This window comes from Micropterus salmoides, unplaced genomic scaffold, assembly GCF_014851395.1.
Source record: "Micropterus salmoides isolate LMB-PRFRI ecotype aquatic unplaced genomic scaffold, ASM1485139v1 Ms_hic_scaffold_772, whole genome shotgun sequence".
Taxonomy (NCBI): Eukaryota; Metazoa; Chordata; class Actinopteri; order Centrarchiformes; family Centrarchidae; genus Micropterus; species Micropterus salmoides.
The window spans coordinates 35,342-53,459 of NW_024044540.1; the positions used below are offsets into that span (position 1 = coordinate 35,342).

Sequence of the window (18,118 nt, forward strand, 5' to 3'; positions counted from 1 at the left end):
ATGTCTTTTCCCAGAGGGGCATCCGCATTCAGAAACGTAACACACCCAGCAGGTCTCCTGAACCAATCCAATACCAATGTCTTCCATCACTATCTTTCTTTTCAGAAGTACATTCAAAGTGTAATCTGATAGAAATTAAGGTTATAACTCTGCTAAATGCTGGTGACAGGAGCTGTGGATCCTGGAGCAGAGCAGGTAACTGATACGTGGCTCATTCAACCAAACTGAGAAACTTACAAAACAATGAAACATAGCAGTCCAAGATGTGAAATGTCCAGGTGTCCGACAGAAAGGAACAATCCACACAGAGGAGCACTGGAGTGAAAGACAGACAACCACTTCCATACAGGTGAGGCCGAAACTAATTACACACAGGTGAAACCACTAAGACAAACACAGGAAGTAAACCATGACAAGAGACACTAGGGCAGACTAAACTACAAACTAAAACAGGAAGTAAAGCTAACTGAAACATCCCAGAAGTGATTTCACAAAACATAACACGGTACGAGTTCTACAAACAAAACCTCTGCATAAAGCCATAAGGATACAAAACCAGAACACACAGGGCAGAACTAAAGTACAACGTACCACAGGAAACCACTACAAAACGCACCAACCAACCCGAACCCGACAGCTGCAGGAGCATCAATACTGAACATTTTCCATGGGATGCTTCTGGGCTGCTTCTGCTGCATCCCTCCTCTTTACTGGCTTTCCATGTCTGTTTACGTAGTTTAAGTAGTCACTATATTTGATACTTTGTACTTTGCATTGTACGGTTTGGTAGATTTTAAGCCCCTGTAATATTTTACACCCCTGAACAGCAGCACAAACATAACCGTTAACCAGTAACATAAAAACAAAACAACATGGACTTCCAAACTTAGGGCCTTATTGTGGCCTTCAGACTCTGCTGGAGCTCTTGTTTGGAGCTTGTATAACGCAGGTGCCCTCGCTTTCCACTGTGCTGCCAAGTCAGCTGGTTGAACTGATCCAGAAGAAAAGGACGATATTTAAAAACCGTCACCGGAATCCCCCTTTCTGCCATGTCAGTCGAGCTGCACATCACTGCACCCTCGTTACTGAACACCCCCAGACTGGTCGGGGCTGTGTCCTCAGCAGCTCGGGTCGGGGTTCAGGTGCACTCTTTTTCCTTGGAAGTCGATCCTTTCTTCTTCCAAGTCCTTTTGAGCACGTCTTCTTTCATTCTTTAACTGGAGAACTTAACGATCGATCTTGGTGAGGCTTCAGCACAGGGTTTAGGTGCCGACGCTCAATATTTAATACTGTTCATGAAAATCTTTCCAATGACAATCACCGGTGTCATGCTGTCTTCTTCTCTTTTCTAATTCTCGTCGCTCTTTCAACACTTACTTTAACTCATCGCCAAGGATGTTTGAGTTATTTAGGCAACTTTGAACTCTTTCAGCTCGGTCGTAAAGGTAATGGAAGAAACATAACTGATATATATAATATGTATAATATTTGATTACAAATGACAGATTTTATTCAATTCAATTTTATTTATATAGCGCCAAATCACAACAACAGTTATCTCACAGCGCTTTTCATAAAAGAGCAGGTCTAGACCGTACTCTATGATGTTATTTACAGAAGGCCAACAGTTCCCACCAAGAGCAGCACTAGGCGACAGAGGCAAGGAAAAGAGAGAGAGAGAGAGGGATGGAAGGAGAGAGGGGAGGGAGGCAGCCTACACAATATACACATACAGAGGTACAGACAGTAAAGGTGATGTTGCTATAGACTAAATGAAAAAAAATAAATGGTACAGATATTTATAATAGTGTTAATGATAACAGTCGTAATGTTAATGATTATAATAACAATAATAACAATAGGACTAGTAACAATAGTTGTTGCAGCAGAGGGTGTCGAGCAGGAACACGGGGGCAGCAGGTGACCCGCAACCACAGATCCAGAGCCAGAACACCTGCAGGAAGTGATAGGAGGAGAGAGGAGAGAGACGAGAAAGCACAAGACTACCAGAAAGGGGAGAAGTTGTGTTAGTAACATGCAATAATGGGATGAGGTTGCATACAGAGGGAGAGAAAGTAGAGGAGAGAGGAGCTCAGTGCATCATGGGAAATCCCCCGGCAGTCTAGGCCTATAGCAGCATAACTAAGGGATGGTTCAGGACTCACCTGAGCCAGCCCTAACTATAAGCTTTATCAAAGAGGAAAGTCTTAAGCCTACTCTTAAATGTGGAGATGGTGTCTGCCTCCTGAACCCAAACTGGAACCTGGTTCCACAGGAGACTGCTCTGGCAATTCCTCTCAAGTTTCTGTGATATTTGCTTTAATTTGCGAGTTTCAGTATTATACCATGGAGCTAACCGTCTTTGTTTTAGTATTTTCTTTTTTAGAGGGGCTACAGAGTCGAGTGTCATTCGCAGCGAGCCTGCAGCACTATCAACAAGATGATCGATTTGGGAGGGACTGAAATTATTTATTTATTTTATGTTTACTGTTGGAGCACACAGTTATCAGTGTGGAGTCTGTACCTGTACTATCTGTATTTTATGTTTTTTTGTCAGGTATTTCAGCTATAAATAATTTTCCACAATGTGAAAATTAAAATGATACTTAATGAAAAGCTGCAATGATCAATACTGGTGCTGATACTGATCTGATTAATCTGATCAGCTGTAAATGAGCCACACATCATAAGTTGTCTGAAGTGATTCTGTTGTCGAAGCCACCAGTTGAACTTTAACCCTCCACTGTACAAACTGCAGAGGTCAAAGGTCACAGACACACACAGTCAATGACCCCGACTGTATTTACAGGCTCTGATTCAGCCAATCAGAAGAGAGCACGCTCTCGCCGCCTGACTCTCTGCTCGTCCCTTCTTCTTCCCCTCAAGTCTCTGCGGTTGAACAATGCACACCAAAGGAAACTCCTGGTAAGACCCCCCCCCTCCTTAAACCTGTCAGTCTGCTTCTGATTCTGTTTCTGCTAACTAAATCTCTTTATTCTGAAATCAATCAATCAAAAACTGAAATAAATTTCAATCTAAAAGTGACAAAAGACAGAATGAGTCCAAATTAACCATCAGAATTTAAACCAATCAGCTGTAAATCCATGAATAAATAGATTTCCTACAGTTTATGATTAACACGTTGCTCTGCTGATGGTCCATTTGTTTTTTACTAACTTTTTATTTAAAACATAATACACACAAGTGGAATGCTTGTACACTTGAAATTATATAATTTTTTATTCTAAACATTGTTCAGACATAATTAGTCAATTATTTATTCTTTCATTCAGTCCAATAATCATGATACAAAACAATTACATGCAATGAAATTTATACCCAGGATGGAAAGTGAGACTGATTCCCAAAACTTATTTTGCTTCCAATTCCCATTTTTCTTTGACACACATGTTGTTCTTATTCCCTTCACATCGCAGATGTTTATTTAATTTAAATTTTTCAGTACAAAAATGAGAAATAAATATAATTATAATATATAATATATTAAAGAGTTTAGCTTTTAGCTACGTACATGTCCAGGGTGATGAAGACCAAGAAGACCAACCGACCAGAACTCGACTGTGACTGGGGAGTCAGAGTCTGTTCTGAACAGACTGCAGAAAAGACTATAGAAAAGAATGAGACTGTTGAACAGACGGAGACTGCAGGAAAGACTGTAGAGCAGACTGCAGAACAGACTGTAGAGCAGACTGCAGAACAGAATGGAGAACAGACGGAGATTGCAGAACAGACTGTTAAACAGACTGCAGAACAGAATGGAGAACAGACGGAGACTGCAGGAAAGACTGTAGAGCAGACTGCAGAACAGACTGTTAAACAGACTGCAGAACAGAATGGAGAACAGACGGAGACTGCAGGAAAGACTGTAGAGCAGACTGCAGAACAGACTGTAGTGCAGACTGCAGAACAGACTGTTGAACAGACTGTAGAACAGACTGTTGAACAGACTGTTGAACAGACTGCAGAACAGACTGCAGGAAAGACTGTAGAGCAGACTGCAGAACAGAATGGAGAACAGACGGAGATTGCAGAACAGACTGTTAAACAGACTGCAGAACAGACTGTAGAGCAGACTGCAGAACAGAATGGAGAACAGACGGAGATTGCAGAACAGACTGTTAAACAGACTGCAGAACAGAATGGAGAACAGACGGAGACTGCAGGAAAGACTGTAGGGCAGACTGCAGAACAGACTGTTAAACAGACTGCAGAACAGAATGGAGAACAGACGGAGACTGCAGGAAAGACTGTAGAGCAGACTGCAGAACAGACTGTAGTGCAGACTGCAGAACAGACTGTTGAACAGACTGTAGAACAGACTGTTGAACAGACTGTTGAACAGACTGCAGAACAGACTGCAGAACAGACTGTAGAGTAGACTGCAGAACAGACTGCAGAACAGACTGTAGAAGAGACTGCAGAACAGACTGTTGAACAGACAGTAGAATAGACTGTTGAACAGACTGTAGAACAGACTGTTGAACAGACAGTAGAACAGACAGTAGAACAGACTGTAGAAAAGACTGTAGAGCAGACTGCAGAACAGACTGCAGAACAGACTGTATAAAAGACGGAGACTGCAGGAAAGACTGTAGAGCAGACTGCAGAACAGACTGTAGAACAGACTGTAGAACAGACTGTTGAACAGACGGAGACTGTAGAAGAGACTGTAGAGCAGACTGCAGAACAGACTGTAGAACAGACTGTAGAACAGACTGTTGAACAGACTGGAGAACAGACTGTTGAACAGACTGAGACTGCAGGAAAGACTGTAGAGCAGACTGCAGAACAGACTGTAGAACAGACTGTAGAACAGACTGTTGAACAGACTGGAGAACAGACTGTTGAACAGACTGAGACTGCAGGAAAGACTGTAGAGCAGACTGCAGAACAGACTGTAGAACAGACTGTTGAACAGACGGAGACTGCAGGAAAGACTGTAGAGCAGACTGCAGAACAGACTGTAGAACAGACTGTTGAACAGACTGCAGAACAGACTGTTGAACAGACTGAGACTGCAGGAAAGACTGTAGAACAGACTGCAAAAAAGACTGTTAAACAGAATGCAGAACAGAATGGAGAACAGACTGAGACTGCAGGAAAGACTGTAGAGCAGACTGCAGAACAGACTATAGAAAAGTATGAGACTGTTGAACAGACGGAGACTGCAGGAAAGACTGTAGAGCAGACTGCAGAACAGACTACAGAACAGACTGTTAAACAGACTGCAGAACAGACTATAGAAAAGAATGAGACTGTTGAACAGACGGAGACTGCAGGAAAGACTGTTGAATAGACTGCAGAACAGACTGCAAAACAGACTGTTAAACAGACTGCAGAAAAGACTATAGAAAAGAATGAGACTGTTGAACAGACGGAGACTGCAGGAAAGACTGTAGAGCAGACTGCAGAACAGACTGTAGAAGAGACTGAGACTGCAGAACAGACTGTTGAACAGACGGAGACTGCGGGAAAGACTGTAGAGCAGACTGCAGAACAGACTGCAGAACAGACTGTAGAACAGACTGTTGAACAGACAGTAGAACAGACAGTAGAACAGACTGTAGAACAGACTGTAGAGCAGACTGCAGAACAGACTGCAGAACAGACTGTTGAACAGACAGTAGAACAGACTGTTGAGCAGACTGTAGAACAGACTGTTGAACAGACAGTAGAACAGACTGTAGAAGAGACTGAGACTGCAGAACAGACTGTGGAACAGACTGCAGAACAGACTGTAGAACAGACTGTAGAACAGACTGTAGAAGAGACTGTAGAACAGACAATAGAACAGACTGTAGAACAGACTGTAGAGTAGACTGCAGAACAGACTGCAGAACAGACTGTAGAAGAGACTGCAGAACAGACTGTTGAACAGACAGTAGAACAGACTGTTGAACAGACTGTAGAACAGACAGTAGAACAGACTGTTGAACAGACAGTAGAACAGACTGTAGAACAGACTGTAGAGCAGACTGCAGAACAGACTGCAGAACAGACTGTAGAACAGACTGTTGAACAGACGGAGACTGCAGGAAAGACTGTAGAGCAGACTGCAAAACAGACTGTTAAACAGAATGCAGAACAGAATGGAGAACAGACTGAGACTGCAGAACAGACTGTTGAACAGACGGAGACTGCGGGAAAGACTGTAGAGCAGACTGCAGAACAGACTGTAGAACAGACTGTAGAACAGACTGTTGAACAGACTGCAGAACAGAATGGAGAACAGACTGAGACTGCAGGAAAGACTGTAGAGCAGACTGCAGAACAGACTGCAGAACAGACTGTTAAACAGACTGCAGAACAGAATGGAGAACAGACTGTTGAACAGACTGTAGAGTAGACTGCAGAACAGACTGCAGAACAGACTGTAGAAGAGACTGCCGAACCGACTGTTGAACAGACAGTAGAACAGACAGTAGAACAGACTGTAGAGTAGACTGCAGAACAGACTGCAGAACAGACTGTAGAAGAGACTGCAGAACAGACTGTTGAACAGACAGTAGAACAGTAGAACAGACAGTAGAAAAAACTGTAGAACAGACTGTTGAACAGACGGAGACTGCAGGAAAGACTGTAGAGCAGACTGCAGAACAGACTGTTAAACAGAATGCAGAACAGAATGGAGAACAGACTGAGACTGCAGGAAAGACTGTAGAGCAGACTGCAGAACAGACTGTAGAAGAGACTGAGACTGCAGAACAGACTGTTGAACAGACGGAGACTGCGGGAAAGACTGTAGAGCAGACTGCAGAACAGACTGCAGAACAGACAGTAGAACAGACTGTTGAGCAGACTGTAGAACAGACTGTTGAACAGACAGTAGAACAGACTGTAGAAGAGACTGAGACTGCAGAACAGACTGTAGAACAGACTGTTGAACAGACGGAGACTGCAGGAAAGACTGTAGAGCAGACTGTAGAACAGACTGTAGAACAGACTGCAGAACAGACTGTAGAACAGACTGTAGAACAGACTGTAGAAGAGACTGCAGAACAGACAATAGAACAGACTGTAGAACAGACTTTAGAGTAGACTGCAGAACAGACTGCAGAACAGACTGTAGAAGAGACTGCAGAACAGACTGTTGAACAGACAGTAGAACAGACTGTTGAACAGACTGTAGAACAGACTGTTGAACAGACAGTAGAACAGACAGTAGAACAGACTGTAGAACAGACTGTAGAGCAGACTGCAGAACAGACTGCAGAACAGACTGTAGAACAGACTGTTGAACAGACAGAGACTGCAGGAAAGACTGTAGAGCAGACTGTTAAACAGAATGCAGAACAGAATGGAGAACAGACTGAGACTGCAGGAAATACTGTAGAGCAGACTGTTAAACAGAATGCAGAACAGAATGGAGAACAGACTGGGACTGCAGGAAAGACTGTAGAGCAGACTGCAGAACAGACTGCAGAACAGACTGTTAAACAGACTGCAGAACAGAATGGAGAACAGACTGTTGAACAGACTGTAGAGTAGACTGCAGAACAGACTGCAGAACAGACTGTAGAAGAGACTGCCGAACAGACTGTTGAACAGACAGTAGAACAGACTGTAGAACAGACTGTAGAGTAGACTGCAGAACAGACTGCAGAACAGACTGTAGAAGAGACTGCAGAACAGACTGTTGAACAGACAGTAGAACAGTAGAACAGACAGTAGAACAGACTGTAGAACAGACTGTTGAACAGACGGAGACTGCAGGAAAGACTGTAGAGCAGACTGCAGAACAGACTGTTAAACAGAATGCAGAACAGAATGGAGAAAAGACTGAGACTGCAGGAAAGATTGTAGAGCAGACTGCAGAACAGACTGTAGAAGAGACTGAGACTGCAGAACAGACTGTTGAACAGACGGACACTGCGGGAAAGACTGTAGAGCAGACTGCAGAACAGACTGCAGAACAGACAGTAGAAAAGACTGTTGAGCAGACTGTAGAACAGACTGTTGAACAGACAGTAGAACAGACTGTAGAAGAGACTGAGACTGCAGAACAGACTGTAGAACAGACTGTTGAACAGACGGAGACTGCAGGAAAGACTGTAGAGCAGACTGTAGAACAGACTGTAGAACAGACTGCAGAACAGACTGTAGAACAGACTGTAGAAGAGACTGCAGAACAGACAATAGAACAGACTGTAGAACAGACTGTAGAGTAGACTGCAGAACAGACTGCAGAACAGACTGTAGAAGAGACTGCAGAACAGACTGTTGAACAGACAGTAGAACAGACTATTGAACAGACTGTAGAACAGACTGTTGAACAGACAGTAGAACAGACTGTATAACAGACTGTAGAACAGACTGTAGAGCAGACTGCAGAACAGACTGCAGAACAGACTGTAGAACAGACTGTTGAACAGACGGAGACTGCAGGAAAGACTGTAGAGCAGACTGTTAAACAGAATGCAGAACAGAATGGAGAACAGACTGAGACTGCAGGAAAGACTGTAGAGCAGACTGCAGAAAAGACTGCAGAAAGGACTGTTAAACAGACTGCAGAACAGAATGGAGAACAGACTGTTGAACAGACTGTAGAGTAGACTGCAGAACAGACTGCAGAACAGACTGTAGAAGAGACTGCCGAACAGACTGTTGAACAGACAGTAGAACAGACAGTAGAACAGACTGTAGAGTAGACTGCAGAACAGACTGCAGAACAGACTGTAGAAGAGACTGCAGAACAGACTGTTGAACAGACAGTAGAACAGTAGAAGAGACAGTAGAACAGACTGTAGAACAGACTGTTGAACAGACTGTAGAGCAGACTGCAGAACAGACTGCAGAACAGACTGTAGAAGAGACTGCAGAACAGACTGCAGAACAGACTGTAGAAGAGACTGTAAAACAGACTGTAGAGTAGACTGCAGAACAGACTGCAGAACAGACTGTAGAAGAGACTGCAGAACAGACTGTTGAACAGACAGTAGAACAGACAGAAGAACAGACTGTTGAACAGACTGTAGAACAGACTGCAGAACAGACTGTAGAACAGACTGTTGAACAGAATGTTGAACAGACAGTAGAACAGACTGTAGAACAGACTGTAGAGCAGACTGCAGAACAGACTGTTAAACAGACTGCAGAACGGAATGGAGAACTGACAGAGAATGCAGGAAAGACTGTAGAGCAGACTGCAGAACAGACTGTAGAACAGACTGTTGAACAGACAGTAGAACAGACATTAGAACAGACTGTTGAACAGACTGTAAAACAGACTGTAGAGTAGACTGCAGAACAGACTGCAGAACAGACTGTAGAAGAGACTGCAGAACAGACTGTTGAACAGACAGTAGAACAGACAGAAGAACAGACTGTAGAACAGACTGTTGAACAGACGGAGACTGCAGGAAAGACTGTAGAGCAGACTGCAGAACAGACTGTTAAACAGAATGCAGAACAGAATGGAGAACAGACTGAGACTGCAGGAAAGACTGTAGAGCAGACTGCAGAACAGACTGTAGAAGAGACTGAGACTGCAGAACAGACTGTTGAACAGACGGACACTGCGGGAAAGACTGTAGAGCAGACTGCAGAACAGACTGCAGAACAGACAGTAGAACAGACTGTTGAGCAGACTGTAGAACAGACTGTTGAACAGACAGTAGAACAGACTGTAGAAGAGACTGAGACTGCAGAACAGACTGTAGAACAGACTGTTGAACAGACGGAGACTGCAGGAAAGACTGTAGAGCAGACTGTAGAACAGACTGTAGAACAGACTGCAGAACAGACTGTAGAACAGACTGTAGAACAGACTGTAGAAGAGACTGCAGAACAGACAATAGAACAGACTGTAGAACAGACTTTAGAGTAGACTGCAGAACAGACTGCAGAACAGACTGTAGAAGAGACTGCAGAACAGACTTTTGAACAGACAGTAGAACAGACTATTGAACAGACTGTAGAACAGACTGTTGAACAGACAGTAGAACAGACTGTATAACAGACTGTAGAACAGACTGTAGAGCAGACTGCAGAACAGACTGCAGAACAGACTGTAGAACAGACTGTTGAACAGACGGAGACTGCAGGAAAGACTGTAGAGCAGACTGTTAAACAGAATGCAGAACAGAATGGAGAACAGACTGAGACTGCAGGAAAGACTGTAGAGCAGACTGCAGAAAAGACTGCAGAAAGGACTGTTAAACAGACTGCAGAACAGAATGGAGAACAGACTGTTGAACAGACTGTAGAGTAGACTGCAGAACAGACTGCAGAAAAGACTGTAGAAGAGACTGCCGAACAGACTGTTGAACAGACAGTAGAACAGACAGTAGAACAGACTGTAGAGTAGACTGCAGAACAGACTGCAGAACAGACTGTAGAAGAGACTGCAGAACAGACTGTTGAACAGACAGTAGAACAGTAGAACAGACAGTAGAACAGACTGTAGAACAGACTGTTGAACAGACTGTAGAGCAGACTGCAGAACAGACTGCAGAACAGACTGTAGAAGAGACTGCAGAACAGACTGCAGAACAGACAGTAGAACAGACTGTAAAACAGACTGTAGAGTAGACTGCAGAACAGACTGCAGAACAGACTGTAGAAGAGACTGCAGAACAGACTGTTGAACAGACAGTAGAACAGACAGAAGAACAGACTGTTGAACAGACTGTAGAACAGACTGCAGAACAGACTGTAGAACAGACTGTTGAACAGAATGTTGAACAGACAGTAGAACAGACTGTAGAACAGACTGTAGAGCAGACTGCAGAACAGACTGTTAAACAGACTGCAGAACGGAATGGAGAACTGACAGAGAATGCAGGAAAGACTGTAGAGCAGACTGCAGAACAGACTGTAGAACAGACTGTTGAACAGACAGTAGAACAGACTGTAGAACAGACTGTTGAACAGACTGTAAAACAGACTGTAGAGTAGACTGCAGAACAGACTGCAGAACAGACTGTAGAAGAGACTGCAGAACAGACTGTTGAACAGACAGTAGAACAGACAGAAGAACAGACTGTTGAACAGACTGTAGAACAGACTGCAGAACAGACTGTAGAACAGACTGTTGAACAGAATGTTGAACAGACAGTAGAACAGACTGCAGAACAGACTGTTGAACAGACTGTAGAACAGATTGTTGAACAGACGGAGACTGCAGAACAGACTGTAGAACAGACTGTAGAACAGACTGTTGAACAGACTGTTGAACAGACTGCAGAACAGACTGAGACTGCAGGAAAGACTGTAGAACAGACTGTAGAACAGACTGTAGAACAGACTGCAGAACAGACTGTAGAACAGACTGTAGAGTAGACTGTAGAACAGACGGTTGAACAGACAGAGACTGCAGGAAAGACTGTAGAGCAGACTGCAGAACAGACTGTAGAACAGACTGTAGAACAGACTGTTGAACAGACTGCAGAACAGAATGGAGAACAGACTGAGACTGCAGGAAAGACTGTAGAACAGACTGCAAAACAGACTGTTAAACAGAATGCAGAACAGAATGGAGAACAGACTGAGACTGCAGGAAAGACTGTAGAGCAGACTGCAGAACAGACTGCAGAACAGATTGTAGAACAGACTGAGACTGCAGAACAGACTGTTGAACAGACGGAGACTGCGGGAAAGACTGTAGAGCAGACTGTAGAGCAGACTGCAGAACAGACTGTAGAAGAGACTGAGACTGCAGAACAGACTGTTGAACAGACGGAGACTGCGGGAAAGACTGTAGAGCAGACTGCAGAACAGACTGCAGAACAGACTGTTAAACAGACTGCAGAACAGAATGGAGAACAGACTGTTGAACAGACTGTAGAGTAGACTGCAGAACAGACTGCAGAACAGACTGTAGAAGAGACTGCCGAACAGACTGTTGAACAGACAGTAGAACAGACAGTAGAACAGACTGTAGAGTAGACTGCAGAACAGACTGCAGAACAGACTGTAGAAGAGACTGCAGAACAGACTGTTGAACAGACAGTAGAACAGTAGAACAGACAGTAGAACAGACTGTAGAACAGACTGTTGAACAGAATGCAGAACAGAATGGAGAACAGACTGAGACTGCAGGAAAGACTGTAGAGCAGACTGCAAAACAGACTGTTAAACAGAATGCAGAACAGAATGGAGAACAGACTGAGACTGCAGGAAAGACTGTAGAGCAGACTGCAGAACAGACTGTAGAAGAGACTGAGACTGCAGAACAGACTGTTGAACAGAAGGAGACTGCGGGAAAGACTGTAGAGCAGACTGTAGAGCAGACTGCAGAACAGACTGTTGAACAGACAGTAGAACAGACAGTTGAGCAGACTGTAGAACAGACTGTTGAACAGACAGTAGAACAGACTGTAGAAGAGACTGAGACTGCAGAACAGAATGGAGAACAGACTGTTGAACAGACGGAGACTGCAGGAAAGACTGTAGAGCAGACTGTAGAACAGACTGTAGAACAGACTGCAGAACAGACTGTAGAACAGACTGCAGAACAGACTGTAGAAGAGACTGCAGAACAGACAATAGAACAGACTGTAGAACAGACTGTAGAGTAGACTGCAGAACAGACTGTTGAACAGACTGTAGAACAGACTGTTGAACAGACAGTAGAACAGACTGTAGAACAGACTGTAGAGCAGACTGCAGAACAGACTGCAGAACAGACTGTTGAACAGACAGTAGAACAGACTGTTGAGCAGACTGTAGAACAGACTGTTGAGCAGACAGTAGAACAGACTGTAGAAGAGACTGAGACTGCAGAACAGACTGTGGAACAGACTGCAGAACAGACTGTAGAACAGACTGTAGAAGAGACTGTAGAACAGACAATAGAACAGACTGCAGAACAGACTGTAGAGTAGACTGCAGAACAGACTGCAGAACAGACTGTAGAAGAGACTGCAGAACAGACTGTTGAACAGACAGTAGAACAGACTGTTGAACAGACTGTAGAACAGACTGTTGAACAGACAGTAGAACAGACAGTAGAACAGACTGTAGAACAGACTGTAGAGCAGACTGCAGAACAGACTGCAGAACAGACTGTAGAACAGACTGTTGAACAGACGGAGACTGCAGGAAAGACTGTAGAGCAGACTGCAGAACAGACTGTAGAAGAGACTGAGACTGCAGAACAGACTGTTGAACAGACGGAGACTGCGGGAAAGACTGTAGAGCAGACTGCAGAACAGACTGCAGAACAGACAGTAGAACAGACTGTTGAGCAGACTGTAGAACAGACTGTTGAACAGACAGTAGAACAGACTGTAGAAGAGACTGAGACTGCAGAACAGACTGTAGAACAGACTGTTGAACAGACGGAGACTGCAGGAAAGACTGTAGAGCAGACTGTAGAACAGACTGTAGAACAGACTGCAGAACAGACTGTAGAACAGACTGTAGAACAGACTGTAGAAGAGACTGCAGAACAGACAATAGAACAGACTGTAGAACAGACTGTAGAGTAGACTGCAGAACAGACTGCAGAACAGACTGTAGAAGAGACTGCAGAACAGACTGTTGAACAGACAGTAGAACAGACTGTTGAACAGACTGTAGAACAGACTGTTGAACAGACAGTAGAACAGACAGTAGAACAGACTGTAGAACAGACTGTAGAGCAGACTGCAGAACAGACTGCAGAACAGACTGTAGAACAGACTGTTGAACAGACGGAGACTGCAGGAAAGACTGTAGAGCAGACTGTTAAACAGAATGCAGAACAGAATGGAGAACAGACTGAGACTGCAGGAAAGACTGTAGAGCAGACTGCAGAAAAGACTGCAGAACAGACTGTTAAACAGACTGCAGAACAGAATGGAGAACAGACTGTTGAACAGACTGTAGAGTAGACTGCAGAACAGACTGCAGAACAGACTGTAGAAGAGACTGCCGAACAGACTGTTGAACAGACAGTAGAACAGACAGTAGAACAGACTGTAGAGTAGACTGCAGAACAGACTGCAGAACAGACTGTAGAAGAGACTGCAGAACAGACTGTTGAACAGACAGTAGAACAGTAGAACAGACAGTAGAACAGACTGTAGAACAGACTGTTGAACAGACTGTAGAGCAGACTGCAGAACAGACTGCAGAACAGACTGTAGAACAGACTGTTGAACAGACGGAGACTGCAGGAAAGACTGTAGAGCAGACTGCAAAACAGACTGTTAAACAGAATGCAGAACAGAATGGAGAACAGACTGAGACTGCAGAACAGACTGTTGAACAGACGGAGACTGCGGGAAAGACTGTAGAGCAGACTGCAGAACAGACTGTAGAACAGACTGTAGAACAGACTGTTGAACAGACTGCAGAACAGAATGGAGAACAGACTGAGACTGCAGGAAAGACTGTAGAGCAGACTGCAGAACAGACTGCAGAACAGACTGTTGAACAGACGGAGACTGCGGGAAAGACTGTAGAGCAGACTGCAGAACAGACTGCAGAACAGACTGTAGAAGAGACTGCACAACAGACTGTTGAACAGACAGTAGAACAGACTGTAGAACAGACTGTAGAAGAGACTGAGACTGCAGAACAGACTGTAGAACAGACTGTTGAACAGACGGAGACTGCAGGAAAGACTGTAGAGCAGACTGTAGAACAGACTGTAGAACAGACTGCAGAACAGACTGTAGAACAGACTGTAGAACAGACTGTAGAAGAGACTGCAGAACAGACAATAGATCAGACTGTAGAACAGACTGTAGAGTAGACTGCAGAACAGACTGCAGAACAGACTGTAGAAGAGACTGCAGAACAGACTGTTGAACAGACAGTAGAACAGACTGTTGAACAGACTGTAGAACAGACTGTTGAACAGACAGTAGAACAGACAGTAGAACAGACTGTAGAACAGACTGTAGAGCAGACTGCAGAACAGACTGCAGAACAGACTGTAGAACAGACTGTTGAACAGACGGAGACTGCAGGAAAGACTGTAGAGCAGACTGCAAAACAGACTGTTAAACAGAATGCAGAACAGAATGGAGAACAGACTGAGACTGCAGAACAGACTGTTGAACAGACGGAGACTGCGGGAAAGACTGTAGAGCAGACTGCAGAACAGACTGTAGAACAGACTGTAGAACAGACTGTTGAACAGACTGCAGAACAGAATGGAGAACAGACTGAGACTGCAGGAAAGACTGTAGAGCAGACTGTTAAACAGAATGCAGAACAGAATGGAGAACAGACTGAGACTGCAGGAAAGACTGTAGAGCAGACTGCAGAACAGACTGCAGAACAGACTGTTGAACAGACGGAGACTGCGGGAAAGACTGTAGAGCAGACTGCAGAACAGACTGCAGAACAGACTGTAGAAGAGACTGCACAACAGACTGTTGAACAGACAGTAGAACAGACTGTAGAACAGACTGTAGAAGAGACTGAGACTGCAGAACAGACTGTAGAACAGACTGTTGAACAGACGGAGACTGCAGGAAAGACTGTAGAGCAGACTGTAGAACAGACTGTAGAACAGACTGCAGAACAGACTGTAGAACAGACTGTAGAACAGACTGTAGAAGAGACTGCAGAACAGACAATAGAACAGACTGTAGAACAGACTGTAGAGTAGACTGCAGAACAGACTGCAGAACAGACTGTAGAAGAGACTGCAGAACAGACTGTTGAACAGACAGTAGAACAGACTGTTGAACAGACTGTAGAACAGACTGTTGAACAGACAGTAGAACAGACAGTAGAACAGACTGTAGAACAGACTGTAGAGCAGACTGCAGAACAGACTGCAGAACAGACTGTAGAACAGACTGTTGAACAGACGGAGACTGCAGGAAAGACTGTAGAGCAGACTGCAAAACAGACTGTTAAACAGAATGCAGAACAGAATGGAGAACAGACTGAGACTGCAGAACAGACTGTTGAACAGACGGAGACTGCGGGAAAGACTGTAGAGCAGACTGCAGAACAGACTGTAGAACAGACTGTAGAACAGACTGTTGAACAGACTGCAGAACAGAATGGAGAACAGACTGAGACTGCAGGAAAGACTGTAGAGCAGACTGTTAAACAGAATGCAGAACAGAATGGAGAACAGACTGAGACTGCAGGAAAGACTGTAGAGCAGACTGCAGAACAGACTGCAGAACAGACTGTTGAACAGACGGAGACTGCGGGAAAGACTGTAGAGCAGACTGCAGAACAGACTGCAGAACAGACTGTAGAAGAGACTGCACAACAGACTGTTGAACAGACAGTAGAACAGACTGTAGAACAGACTGTAGAAGAGACTGAGACTGCAGAACAGACTGTAGAACAGACTGTTGAACAGACGGAGACTGCAGGAAAGACTGTAGAGCAGACTGTAGAACAGACTGTAGAACAGACTGCAGAACAGACTGTAGAACAGACTGTAGAACAGACTGCAGAACAGACTGTAGAACAGACTGTAGAACAGACTGTAGAAGAGACTGCAGAACAGACAATAGAACAGACTGTAGAACAGACTGTAGAGTAGACTGCAGAACAGACTGCAGAACAGACTGTAGAAGAGACTGCAGAACAGACTGTTGAACAGACAGTAGAACAGACTGTTGAACAGACTGTAGAACAGACTGTTGAACAGACACTAGAACAGACAGTAGAACAGACTGTAGAACAGACTGTAGAGCAGACTGCAGAACAGACTGCAGAACAGACTGTAGAACAGACTGTTGAACAGACGGAGACTGCAGGAAAGACTGTAGAGCAGACTGCAAAACAGACTGTTAAACAGAATGCAGAACAGAATGGAGAAAAGACTGAGACTGCAGAACAGACTGTTGAACAGACGGAGACTGCGGGAAAGACTGTAGAGCAGACTGCAGAACAGACTGTAGAACAGACTGTAGAACAGACTGTTGAACAGACTGCAGAACAGAATGGAGAACAGACTGAGACTGCAGGAAAGACTGTAGAGCAGACTGTTAAACAGAATGCAGAACAGAATGGAGAACAGACTGAGACTGCAGGAAAGACTGTAGAGCAGACTGCAGAACAGACTGCAGAACAGACTGTTGAACAGACGGAGACTGCGGGAAAGACTGTAGAGCAGACTGCAGAACAGACTGCAGAACAGACTGTAGAAGAGACTGCACAACAGACTGTTGAACAGACAGTAGAACAGACTGTAGAACAGACTGTAGAGTAGACTGCAGAACAGACTGCAGAACAGACTGTAGAAGAGACTGCACAACAGACTGTTGAACAGACAGTAGAACAGACAGTAGAACAGACTGTTGAACAGACTGCAGAACAGACTGCAGAACATACTGTAGAAGAGACTGCAGAACAGACTGTTGAACAGACAGTAGAACAGACAGTAGAACAGACTGTTGAACAGACTGTAGAGCAGACTGCAGAACAGACTGCAGAACATACTGTAGAAGAGACTGCAGAACAGACTGTTGAACAGACTGTTGAACAGACTGTAGAACAGACTGTTGAACAGACAGTAGAACAGACTGTTGAACAGACTGTTGAACAGACTGCAGAACAGACTGCAGAACAGACTGTAGAAGAGACTGAGACTGCAGAACAGACTGCAGAACAGACTGTAGAACAGACTGTTGAACAGACTGTAGAGCAGACTGCAGAACAGACAGTAGAACAGACAGTAGAACAGACAGTAGAACAGACTGCAGAACAGACTGCAGAACAGACTGTAGAAGAGACTGTAGAACAGACTGTAGAACAGACTGAAGAACAGACTGTTGAACAGACTGTAGAGCGGACTGCAGAACAGACAGTAGAACAGACAGTAGAACAGACAGTAGAACAGACTGCAGAACAGACTGCAGAACAGACTGTAGAAGAGACTGCAGAACAGACTGTTGAACAGACAGTAGAACAGACTGTAGAACAGACTGTAGAACAGACTGCAGAACAGACTGCAGAACAGACTGCAGAACAGACTGTAGAACAGACAGAAGAACAGACTATTGAACAGACTGTAGAACAGACTGCAGAACAGACTGCAGAACAGACTGAGAGACTGCAGTAGGTGTAGTACCATGCTGGTAGAGAGTGCCTCACGAAGAACCATCAGAGAGCTTCAGTGGCTTCACATGGACAGGCAGTCCTTAGGGGCTGTGGGGTCCATGTTGGCCAGATTGTTATGTTATGTGGTTTA

The 18,118-nt window shown here is 44.4% G+C and overlaps 1 protein-coding gene across 1 annotated transcript in view; it reads left to right on the forward strand.

Annotated features, from left to right (window-relative positions):
- Window positions 1-2,784: 2,784 nt before the first annotated feature.
- Window positions 2,785-18,118, forward strand: part of pnp4b (purine nucleoside phosphorylase 4b) — a 41,640-nt gene continuing 26,306 nt past the window's right edge. Inside the window, exon 1 of the mRNA XM_038704911.1 lies at window positions 2,785-2,925. Coding sequence (XP_038560839.1) covers window positions 2,903-2,925 — 23 coding nt within the window. The 5' untranslated portion in view covers window positions 2,785-2,902. The remainder of the gene's footprint in view (window positions 2,926-18,118) is intronic.